At 70.3% G+C, this 12,357-nt stretch overlaps 1 protein-coding gene across 1 annotated transcript; it reads left to right on the top strand.

Moving 5' to 3' along the window:
- Positions 1-2,977: 2,977 nt before the first annotated feature.
- Positions 2,978-11,211, top strand: AMN (amnion associated transmembrane protein). Its single transcript, XM_084886185.1, is given in 13 exon segments — positions 2,978-3,062; positions 3,780-3,898; positions 4,046-4,090; positions 8,888-8,918; positions 8,921-8,974; positions 9,096-9,298; positions 9,370-9,507; positions 9,778-9,886; positions 9,965-10,047; positions 10,193-10,382; positions 10,462-10,633; positions 10,852-10,924; positions 11,005-11,211. Coding segments are annotated over 13 exon segments (1,374 nt in total). The 5' UTR covers positions 2,978-3,001; the 3' UTR covers positions 11,101-11,211.
- Positions 11,212-12,357: the final 1,146 nt, after the last annotated feature.

Genomic DNA, 12,357 nt, shown 5'->3' with positions numbered 1-12,357 from the left:
AGATTGCAAGACAGAGACAGCCCAGGAGCCTGGGTCCGACCGCGCCTGAGCAGCTGCTGGGGGCTGGTTCCTGGGAGAAACGCTGGGCGTGGCCGTTCCCCACGCCGCCCGAGGAAGCAGTGCGGGCGGCACAGAGCGCCCACGTCTTCGCATCGGCTCGCTGGGGTCCCTCTGCAGCCTGGGCAGCGGGCTGGCGGCCGGCCTGGCGTGGGCTCCATGTTGGGCCACCTTCCATCGGGCCCTCCCTGCAGCCTCGGCTGCCAAGACCCTGCCTCCACCTCCCTCCACCCTCCACCCTCCACCTGTGCCCCCGCTGTGCCCGCCTCCATGGGCGGTGACATGCCGCCTCTTCCAGGAAGCCTCCTGTGCCTGCCCAGCTGGTCTCCCTGCCCTCTCTAGACAGCACGGTCTCCCTGGGAGAGGCCTGCCCAGGCCAGAGTGGGCAGAGTCCAGGTCCCGGGTCCCCCTGTCCCGGCCCTCGGAGCTCCAGGGGGCCATGTCCTCCACTCCGTCCCCCGCCTTGCAGGCCGGGCGTTCGGGGGGTGCAGCGCTGGGCCCAGGGCGAAGTTCCCCGCCTCCGGGCCCTGCCCTGAGCACCCGAAGTGGGTGGTGGGAGGAGGCGGGGCGACAGCAGTTTATTGGGGTACAGTCCCAATCAATAGCACCATCTCCTTCCCAGAGAGAGGTAAGACAAAGGACAAAACAGAGGTGACCCCCAAACAGCCCCCTGTTCCTGGTTGAGGCAGAGGATGGAGCTTCCTGTGAGCCCCTCAAACTCCAGACTGGGCCCCGCCCTCTGGTGCTCCCCCCTACCCCCCCCCGTCCCGCAGGACAAAGTGCAGGGGCGAGTGATTGCCGGTGCCGGCTCAGAGTGAGTGCCCCGCCCGGCTCCACCCACGTGGGAGCGAAGGGGTGAGGCCCAGGCTGCAGGAGGGCGAGGGGCCTGCAGGGAGGAAGGGAGGCGGTCCCTCTCCCACGGGCCTCCATCACGTCCACCTCCACCCACCCACCCACTTACAGCCTGAGCAGGAAGGCCGGCTGTCTCCACATCCACCCGTCCCCACCCACCTCTCCACCGACTGGCAGCCCGTCCCCTAGTACTCACCACCAGCCGCTGTCACAGCGGGCGGCGTGTGCAATCTGCACCCACCCACTCACCCACCCACCACCCGTCACCCACAAACCAGCCCCGCCCTCACCCGGTCCACGCAGAGGTGCAGCACCAGGACCGCATCCACCTCTCCGGGGCAGCTTAGTCATCCCGCCGACCCACCCCTCCACCCCTCCACCCACGCACCCACCCATCCACCCGCCCATCCATCAATCTATCCATCTATCCATCCACCCATCTATCCATCCACCCACCCCTTCACCCCTCCACCCCTCCACCCACCCACCCATCCATCCACCCAACCACCAATCCACCCACCCACCCATCCATCTACCCATCCATCCACCCATCCACCCACTCACTCACCCACCCATCCACCAATCCATCCATCCATCCACCCACCCACCCACCCATCCACCCACCTACCCACCCATCCACCCATCCACCTACTCATCCACCTACCCACCCACCCATCCACCCACCCACCTATCCATCCACCCACCCATCCATCCATCCGCCCACCCACCCATCCGTCCATCTATCCATCCGTCCACCCACCCATCCATCCACCCACCCATCCACCCAACCACCTATCCATCCATCCATCCACCCATCCACCCACTCACTTACCCACCACCCGTCACCCACAAACCAGCCCCGCCCTCACCCAGTCCACGCAGAGGTGCAGCACCAGGACCACATCCACCTCTCCGGGGCAGCTTAGTCATCCTGTCGACCCACCCCTCCACCCCTCCACCCACGCACCCACCCAACCACCAATCCACCCACCCACCCATCCATCTACCCACCCATCCACCTACCCACCCACCCATCCACTCACCCGTCCATCCATCCACCCACCCATCCATCCACCCAACCACCAATCCACCCACCCACCCATCCATCTACCCATCCATCCACCCACCCAACCATCTACCCACTCACCCACCCATCCACCCACCTACCCACCCATCCACCCATCCACCCACTCACTCACCCACCACCCGTCACCCACAAACCAGCCCCGCCCTCACCCGGTCCACGCAGAGGTGCAGCACCAGGACCACATCCACCTCTCTGGGGCAGCTTAGTCATCCCGCCGACCCACCCCTCCACCCCTCCACCCACCCACCCATCCATCCACCCAACCACCAATCCACCCACCCACCCATCCATCCACCCACCCCTCCACCCACGCACCCACCCATCCACCCGCCCATCCATCAATCTATCCATCTATCCATCCACCCATCTATCCATCCACCCACCCCTCCACCCCTCCACCCCTTCTCCCACCCACCCACCCACCCACCCACCCATCCACCCACCCATCCATCCATCCACCCACCCATCTATCCATCCATCCATCCACCCACCCATCCACCTACCCATCCATCTACCCACCCTCCATCACTGCCTCCCCATCTCCCACCCCACATCCACCCCATCACCAACCACCACCTTCCCACATTCCGGTGTCTGTCCCCTCATTCCTGCACTCCCTCCTCACTGCTTCCCACCCATCACCCTGTCCATAGCCCTCGCCGCCAGCCATCAGGGGCCACAGGCTGCACCGCACCAGCTCCACCCACAGACCACCCGCCCGGAGGCGGGAGGCCCGCAGGGCGGAGCGGACCCCCAGTCCCACCAGGCGGCGGACGAGGTGCTGACCCGGCCGCACCGGGACAGAGAGGGGGACCCCAACTCCTTCATTCTCCCCCAGGCGCCCCCCTCCCCCCCGCTTGGCGGGTGAGTGCTGGCAGGCCGGTCCTGGCGGGATGTGGGGGGAGAGGCCAGGAATGTGGGGGGACCGGCGGCCGGGGGTGAATGTGTAACCGCCCGCGGTCACGTGGGCCCGGGGGCGAAGTCCGGGTCAGACCGGGCGGCGCGATGGGCGCGCTGGGCGCGCTGGGGCTGCTGCTGGGGCTGCTGCTGGGGCTGCGGCTCTGCGGTAAGCGGCCCCGCCCGGCCCTCCCGCAGCCCCGTGGGGACCCCGAGACGGCCGACCCCCGCCGGCCCGCACCTGCCCGCCTCCTCCCCGCGGGCCCCGCCCCGGCCCTGCCCGGCCCTGCCCTCCGCCGCCCGCCGCCCCGGCTCCCCTCCCTCCCGGCCCGGTCCCCCCCTCCGGCCCTCCCCCAGCACCCCCACCGCCCCCCCACCGCCCCCAGCCCTGCCCCGGCTCTGCCCTCCGCCGCCCGCCGACCCCAGCCCTGTCCCCCGCTCCCCTCCCCCGGCTCCGCTCCCTCCCAGCCCGGTCCCCCCCTTCCCGCCCTCCCCCACCACCCCAGCCCTCCACCGCCCCCGGCCCTGCCCTCTGCCGCCCGCCGCCCCCAGCCCTGCCCCGGCCCGGCCCTCCCGCAGCCCCGCGGGGACCCGGAGCCCGGCCCACCCCCGCCTGCCCGCACCTGCCCCGCCCCCTCCCCGCGGGCCCCGCCCCGGCCCTGCCCTGCGCCCCCAGCCCTGCCCCCCGCTCCCCTCCCTCCCGGCCGCCCCCGGCCCCGCACCCGTCCCGGCCCGGGTCCCGCTCCCGCCGGGGGAGGGGAGGCGCCCGGGGCGGGGCGGGCTGTGCGGGGCGATGGGGGCTGGGGGGGGGGGGCGGGGAGGGTCCCGGGGGCGGGGCCCCACCGGAAGCGGCGGACCGGCCCGCACTCAGCCTCCGCCCCCCCAGCGCTGGCCGGGGCCGCCCGCAAAGTCTGGGTCCCCAACACCGACTTCGAGGCCGCGGACAACTGGAGCCACAACCGCACCCCGTGCGCCGGCGGCGCCGTGGAGTTCCCGGCGGACAAGGTGGGCGGCCGGCCCGGGTCCGGGGGGCGGACAAGGCGGGCGGCCCGGCCCGGGTCCGGGGGGCGGACAAGGCGGGCGGACCGGCCCGGGTCCGGGGGGCGGGGGGAGGGGGGTCCCCGCTGAGGCCGCTGCTCCTCCCCGCCGCAGATGGTGTCCGTCCTGGTGCGAGAGGCTCACAGCGTCTCCAGCATGGTGAGGGGGTGGGGAGGGGTGGGGAGGGATGGGGAGGGGGTGAGGGGATGGGGAGGGGGTGGGGAGGGGGTGGGGAGAGGATGGGGAGGGGGTGGGGAGGGGATGGGGAGGGGGTGAGGGATGGGGAGGGGGTGGTGAGGGGGTGGGGAGGGGGTGGGGAGGGGATGGGGAGGGGATGAGGGGATGGGGAGGGGGTGGGGAGGGGTGAGGGGATGGGGAGGGATGGGGAGGGGTGGGGAGGGGGTGGGGAGGGGATGGGGAGGGGATGGGGAGGGGTGGGGAGGGGATGGGGAGGGGGTGAGGGGATGGGGAGGGGGTGGGGAGGGGGTGAGGGGATGGGGAGGGATGGGGAGGGGATGGGGAGGGGGTGGGGAGGGGGTGAGGGGATGGGGAGGGATGGGGAGGGGTGGGGAGGGGGTGGGGAGGGGATGGGGAGGGGATGGGGAGGGGGTGAGGGGATGGGAGGGATGGGGAGGGGTGGGGAGGGGGTGGGGAGGGGATGGGGAGGGGATGGGGAGGGGGTGGGGAGGGGATGGGGAGGGGGTGAGGGGATGGGGAGGGATGGGGAGGGGTGGGGAGGGGATGGGGAGGGGATGGGGAGGGGTGGGGAGGGGATGGGGAGGGGGTGAGGGGATGGGGAGGGGGTGGGGAGGGGGTGAGGGGATGGGGAGGGATGGGGAGGGGGTGGGGAGGGGGTGAGGGGATGGGGAGGGATGGGGAGGGGTGGGGAGGGGGTGGGGAGGGGATGGGGAGGGGATGGGAGGGGGTGAGGGATGGGGAGGGATGGGGAGGGTGGGGGAGGGGGTGGGGAGGGGATGGGGAGGGGATGGGGAGGGGGTGGGGAGGGGGTGAGGAGGGGATGGGGAGGGGGTGGGGAGGGATGGGGGAGGGGGTGAGGGGATGGGGAGGGATGGGGAGGGGGTGGGGAGGGGGTGGGGAAGGGGGTAAGGGGTGGGGGGGTGGGGGGGGTGAGGGGATGGGGAGGGGATGGGGAGGGGCGTGGGGAGGGGGTGGGGAGATGGGGAGGGGGATGGGGAGGGGATGGTGAGGGGGTGAGGGGATGGGGAGGGGGTGGTGAGGGGGTGAGGGGATGGGGAGGGGATGGGGAGGGGCGTGGGGAGGGAATGGGGAGGGATGTGAGGGGATGGGGAGGGGTGGTGAGGGGGTGAGGGGATGGGGAGGGGATGGGGAGGGGATGGGGAGGGGATGGGGAGGGATGGGGAGGGGGGGGGGAGGGGATGGGGAGGGGGTGGGGAGGGGGTGAGGGGATGGGGAGGGGATGGGGAGGGGATGGGGAGGGGGTGAGGGGGATGGGGAGGGGGTGGTGAGGGGATGGGGAGGGGATGGGGAGGGGCGTGGGGAGGGAATGGGGAGGGGATGGGGAGGGGATGGGGAGGGGATGGGGAGGGGCGTGGGGAGGGGGTGGGGAGATGGGGAGGGGATGGTGAGGGGGTGAGGGGATGGGGAGGGGGTGGTGAGGGGGTGAGGGGATGGGGAGGGGATGGGGAGGGGGTGGGGAGGGGATGGGGAGGGGGTGGTGGAGGGATGGGGAGGGGATGGGGAGGGGCGTGGGGAGGGAATGGGGAGGGGATGGGGAGGGGATGGGGAGGGGATGGGGAGGGGGTGGGGAGATGGGGAGGGGATGGGGAGGGGATGGGGAGGGGTGAGGGGATGGGGAGGGGCGTGGGGAGGGAATGGGGAGGGGATGTGAGGGGGATGGTGAGGGGATGGTTGGTGAGGGGATGGGGAGGGGATGGGGAGGGATGGGGAGGGGGTGGGGAGGGGGTGGGGAGGGAATGGGGAGGAGATGTGAGGGGATGGTGAGGGGATGGGGAGGGGGTGAGGGGATGGGGAGGGGGTGGTGAGGGGGTGAGGGGATGGGGAGGGGCGTGGGGAGGGGCGTGGGGAGGGGATGTGAGGGGTGGTGGGGGTGAGGGAGGGGTGAGGGGATGGGAGGGAAGGGGGGTGGGGAGGGGATGAGAGGGGGATGGGGAGGGGATGTGAGGGGGATGGGAGGGATGGGGGAGGGGATGGTGAGGGGTGAGCTGATGGGGAGGGGTGGTGAGGGGGTGAGGGGATGGGGAGGGGATGGGGGGGGTGAGGGGATGGGGATGGTGGTGAGGGATGGGGAGGAGATGGGAGGGGCGGGGTCGTGGGGGCGGGGCATGGGGTGGGCGGGGGCAGAGGGAGCAGGGCCGGTGGGCTGCTGGGTCCCGGACACGCCTTCCTCCCCGGGACACTCCGCACGGGCTCTCCCGCCACCTGCTGGCACCAGCACACACCGGCAGCGCCCAGCCCCGGCCTCCTTCCCGCGTCCCGGGGCATGGGCCCTTTGAACACCACGTATTTGTACTTTTTAATGTTTTTAATGATTTTTAGAGAGAGAGGAAGGTGAGGGAGAGACACATCAGAGAGATCAACATCAACACCCATCAGCGGCCTCCTGCACACCCTGGTGAGGGGCTAGGCTGTAACCTGGGCCCGGGCCCTGACCGGGGAATCGAACCCGTGACCTCCTGGCACATGAGTTGACACTCAACCACTGGGCAACACGGACCAGGCTGAACGCCAGGTGTTTCCAGAGGCAGCCGGCCCTGCACTGAGGCTCCGGCACACGCGTCTCAGTGAGCCGGTGCCTCTTAGCGTGAACACCCTCCACCTGGCTCCTCCTCCTGCTTTCCAGGCCGTGTCTGTGATAGGAAACGTTGAGTTCGGGATGCTGTGCCTGTGAAAACATGTGGCCCGGGTATTTTGGAAACGGGAGGTCTTTGACCAACATTTAACATCTTTCCTGCTTGCCAGCCTGTTCACGCCCTCTGTTGGCTGTTGTGTCCGTTCTGATGTTTTTTAAAAATATATTTATTGATTTTTTACAGAGAGGAAGAGAGGGATAGAGAGCTAGAAACATCGATCAGCTGCCTCTTGCACCCCCCCCCCCACCGGGGATGCGCCCGCAACCAAGGCACATGCCCTTGACCGGAATCGAACCCGGGACCTTTCATTCTGCAGGCCGGCGCTCTATCCACTGAGCCACACCGGTTTTGGCCGTTCTGATGTTTTAAACTTTCCTGAAATGGACAGTATCGAGCTGGAGTGAGGTCTGGGTTCCTTTGGTTTCCCCTGCGCCTCCCTGTGCGTCCCTCTCCTTGTCCCTGGGTCTCCCCCTCCCCCATCACATTCCAGCCCCAGCTTTTAAACAACTTACAAAGGTAAGAATAAGCATTACCAGCCTCTCACCACCACTTCCCATCCTTCCCGCTCTGGGCCCCTCCGCTCTCCTCCCCGGCCTGTCCTCAGGGGAGGTCCCGGTGGCAGCAGCTGCTGCCCTCCAGGCCAGGGCGCTCTTTATGCTCTCACATTGGAATGGGAGTTTGGATAGGAAACTGTAGATGAAAAGTTCTTTTCCTGTCTATACCAATAAGAGGGTAATATGCTAATTAGACGGTGACCCTCTGGCCCACGCCGGGCTCCGGGGCTGCGGGTGCAGAGGAGGTGCTGCAGCGGGGAAGGAAGGCCTGGCTTGCGGGAACCTCATGCACCAGCCTCTGGTGACACATAAACATCGTTCCATTGGCTTCTCGAACCCATTGTTGTTGCCGAGAACCTGGTTTCTGAATCTTTTTCTCTCCCGGTGACCTGGCCTTTCTGGAGCGTCCAGGGTGCCCTCTGTCTTCGGCTCAGCCGCTGCCCGTGTCGGGGTGGACTCCCCTTAGTTCCCGCGGGCTCTCCCTGAGGCCTCTCCGTCTGGTTTCTTTCTTCAGATCTGGAAAATTCCCCTTCCTGTTTCTTCAAATATCCTCTCCTCCCCGGCACCTGGCCTCTGAACTTTGGCGCTTTGCTCTGGATCCTCCCCGTCTCCCCACAGCTGAAGGGAGTCCGCGGGGAGGGCCTGTAGGCAGGGCGGCATCCCGAGTGGAGGCCTGTGCTGACGGGGGCAGTTCTCTCCTTGCTGTCTTCTGGAAAGTTCCTTGGCCTCAGTCGCACGGAGACTCACGCCCAGCTCCCCGGTGCTCGCCTTTCACATACCATGGTGTCCAGTCCTGTGCTTTTCCCTCTGGCTCTTCCCAGAGTGAAGACACCGCCTGCCCCTGGGCCGCCCGCCGCCTGCCCAACTCAGCCTGCCCAGCTCAGGGGGCGGGGGCGGGGCGGGGGACGTGCTGTCAGGGGGCTGCACCCTCAGGTGTGGAGGCAGTTGGCCTGGGACCTCCCCCCCCAGGGTCAGCTTCCCGTGGGAGCCCGGGAGCAGCTGGAGAGCACGCCCTGCCGGCCAGCTGGGATGGAGGCTGGGCCCTGGGCGGCAGCCCCACCCAGGAGGGTGGGCAGGGGCAGGGGCAGGGCAGGGGCCTGGGCTCCGGAGCGGGCGGGGCCGGTCAGTCCTTGGGTTCCTGGTGTTTCCTCTGAGCCTGAGGCCTGGGCGGTGAAGCGGCTGCCAGGTGGAGCCAGGGGGACTCCGAGGCCTCCCCTGGCCCTTCCCTCCCTCCCAGGGTCTGAGGGGCCTTTGGACGCCCAGCACGTGGGTCTCGGAACCGTGAGCCCTTGGCTTGTCCGTACAGCTCCTCAGGGCGACGGGCGAGGCAGGGCTCTGGCTAATGTCACCCCAAACTCCGCGCTCCCAGGTCCCAGGCTAGCTGGGCTCCTGGCGGCCCTGCGCCCTCGGGCATCTGGGACTCAGCCTGGACGGGGAGCCCTGGCCTGCCCCCGGCCCTCCTCTCCTGGGCCTTGGACACGGGGCAGGGGGGTAGGAGGTGGGGGGCAGGGGGGCGCCCACAAGGGTCCTCCCTCCTGCGCTTCTTGCAGCTCCTGCCTCTGGATGGGGAGCTCGTCCTGGCCTCGGGGGCGGATTCAGCGCCGCGGACCCTGGCTCGGACCCGGACTGCGGCTCGGGTGAGGCCGCAGAGGGAGCGGGACGGGTCTGATGGGGGGGTCTGATTGGGGGGGGGGTCTGGCTGGGGCCTCGGGACCTGACGGGGCGTCCCCCGCGCACCTCCGGCCTCGGCCTCCGCAGGCCCCGCGCGCTTCCTGGACCCGGACCGCTTCTCGTGGCTGGACCCGCACCTGTGGCGCGAGGGGGACGCGGCGCGCGGCCTCTTCCCGCTGGACGCGGAGCGCGTGCCCTGCCGCCACGACGCCGTGGTCTTCCCCGCGGCCGCCTTCCGCGTGGGCCTGCCCGGCGCCCTGCGCGCGGCCAGCGTCCAGGCCCTGGGCCAGGTGAGCGCCTCGGGCGGGGCGGGCTCCCCGGGGCGGCCGCGCCCCCGCGCTCAGCGCTGGGACCGCCGCAGGAGTTCACGCACGACGAGGACCTGGCCGCCTTCCTGGCGTCCCGCGCCGGCCGCCTGCGCTTCCACGGGCCGGGCGCGCTGAGCGTGCGCCCCGGGGCCTGCGCCGCCCCGTCCGGCTGCGTCTGCGGCAACGAGGAGGTGAGGGGAGGGGGAGGGGAGAGGAGGGGAGGGGAGGGAGAGGAGGGAGGGAAGAGGAGGGGAGGGCAAGGGAGGGGCGGGGAGGGGAGAGGAGGGCAGGGCAGGGCAGGGGAGGGGAGGGGAGGGGAGGGAGGGGAGGGGGAGGGGCGGGGCGGAGAGGGAGGGGAGGACGGCGGGCGGAGGTTGGGAGGGCGGAGGGGGGGCGCCCGGTGCGGCTGGCCGGCCCGCCCCCCCCCCCCCCAGCACCGCGCTGAGCCGGCCTCCCCGCAGGTGCAGGCGCGGGTGTGCGCGGCCCTGCTCCGGCCGGCGGGCGGCCGCTGCCCCCCGGCGGCCTGCCAGGACCCGCTGCGGCCCGCGGGGCAGTGCTGCGGCCTCTGCGGTGAGCGCCGCCCTGCGGCGGGGCGGGGGGGGGGGCGGGGGGGCGGGGGTCCCGCGAGCCTGACCCTCCCGGGTGCAGGCGCCGTCGTGTCGCTGACCCACGGGCCTGCCTTCGACCTGGCGCGGTACCGGGCGCGGCTGCTGCGCGACTTCCTGACCCTGGTAATGGGCGCCCCCCAACTCCTCTGTGGGGACCCGGGCCCCGCTCCGCCTCCTGGGGCGCCTTTTGCCTCCGCCCCCTCCCCCCCCCCACCCCGTCCCCGCAGCCCCCGGCGCAGCTCCCGGGCCAACCCGCGCCCCCCCGCAGCCCCAGTTCCAGGCGCTGCAGGCGGCCGTGTCCAAGGTGCCGCGCCCGCGCCCTTCCCGCGAGGCCCGGGGCGCGGAGGCGGACGCGGAGGCGGACGCGGAGATCCAGGTGGTGCTGGCGGAGCGCGGGCCCCCGGCGGGCGGCGCGGGGCGGCTGGCCCGGGCCCTCCTGGCGGACGCGGCGGAGCACGGTGAGCGAGGCCGCCCCGCCCCGCCCTTCCCCACCCCGCCTCGCCCCGCCCCGCCCGCAGGCTGAGCGCCTCTCCGCAGGGCAGGCCCTCGGGATCCTGGCGGCCGCCTTCCGGGAGTCCGGCGCGCCCGTCGAGGACGGTTTGCAGCGGCCGGGGTCGCGCGTGGGGCTCGCCAGCGGCTTGGCAGCCGCGCTGTTCCTGCTGCTGCTACCGGCGGGGGCGCTGTGGCTGCACCGCAAGGGGCGGCTCAGGTACCGGGGGCTCAGGTACCGGGGCTCAGGTACCGGGGGCGGGGCGTGGAGGGGGCGGGGCTCAGGTACCGGGGGCTCAGGTACCGGGGGCGGGGCGTGGAGGGGGCGGGGCTCAGGTACCGGGGGCGGGGCGGGGCGGGGCGGGGCTCGGCTCGGATATGGGGGGAGGGAGGGGGAGAGGGGGGAGGGACGCGGCGCTCAAGAGTTCGCACCTGCAGGTGGAGGAGGCGCGACGAGACGCCGCTGGGCTTCCCCAACCCGGTGTTCGACGCGGCCGGCTCCGTGGAGCAGGTGCGCGGCCGGGGGTGGGGGTTGGGGGTGGGCCTCCCCGGGGCCGGCTCCACACCGACGCCCTGACTGCGCCCCCGCAGCCCCCGGTACCCGCCCCGAAGGCGGCCGAGAGCGCCAGCCAGAGCTGCTTCGTCAACCCGCTCTTCAACGAGACCCTGACGGACACGGACGCCTGAGGGCGGGCAGCGCGACCCGCCACCCTCCTCCCGCCCTGCGCCCCTGGCCCCCTGGCCGGTGTGTGTGCGGGTCTCAGCCTGGGGGCCCAATAAAGGGGTTTCTTTCCTGCACCCGCCTCCGCCCGCGTCCCTGCGTCCCCGCCAGGCGGAGGGAGGGAGGCCGGCGCCCCCGGGGTGGTCCTCGGAGCCCCCACAGGCAGCCTGGCACTGCCCAGGCAGCGGCCCACCTGCAGGCCGAGGCAGCCTGTCGGCTGAGTGGCACCCAGAAGTAGGCACCTTTGCCCTGTGCCAAGGCCCTGGGGAGGGGAGGCGGGATGAGCAGCAGGGGGCATCTGAGACCCAGTACTGCCCAGCGGCTGTACAGGGCCAGGCGGGGAGTGGTGGGGTGAATGTCGCTGCCAGGCCAGGCCTTGCCCTCCCACTCAGGGCCGCTCTGCGGACACCTGCCCAGAGCAGAGCAGCAGGCATGGCACGGGGTCGAGGCTGTGCCCGCTCCACGCTGCCAGCAGGGGCTGGGCCATGATGGCACTGCCTTCAACGTGAGCTCCCTGCTTCCTGCTGCAACACCGTAACTCATCCTTTAAATGGCGGGACTCGGTGCCTGTGCTCTGACTGCCTGTGGCAGACACCACACCACGGCCAAGATCTAACCCAACCCTAACCCTACCTGTACCTCTACCCCTACCCCAGGTCCAACCCTAACTCTATCCCTAACCCAGATCCAACCCTAGCCCTAACCCAGGTACAACCTTAACCCTAACCCAGGTCTAACCATAAACCTAACCTAAACCTACCCCAGGTTCTACTCTAACCCTAACTGTATCCCTTACCCAGGTCCAACCCTAACCCTAATCCAAACACTAACTCCAATACAACCCCAGGTCCAACCCTAACTGAATTAACAAAGGTCCAACTATAACCATATTCCTAACCCTAAACCTAACCAACTGTACCACTAACCCAGGTCCAACCTATCCCTAACCCTAAACCCTAACTCCAACCTTACTCCTACCACCAAGTCCAACCCTACTGCATCCCTAACACAGCTCCAACCCTAACCCTAACACTAACCCCAGCAGAGTTCCAACCGTAACCATATTCCCAACCCTGACCCAGGTCCAACCCTAACTGCATCCCTAACCCAGGTCTAACCTTAATGCAAACCCTAACCCAGGTCCAACCCTAACCCTGACACCCAGATCTCACCCTCACCCTCACCCGCACCCTCCTGGCAGGGCTCACTCCCAGCTGCTTGCA

This window comes from Pipistrellus hanaki, assembly GCF_964339955.1.
Source record: "Pipistrellus hanaki genome assembly, chromosome: 1".
Classification (NCBI taxonomy): domain Eukaryota; kingdom Metazoa; phylum Chordata; class Mammalia; order Chiroptera; family Vespertilionidae; genus Pipistrellus; species Pipistrellus hanaki.
The sequence above is the reverse complement of the archived record's forward strand: the minus strand, read 5'-3'. Positions and strand labels throughout refer to the sequence as shown.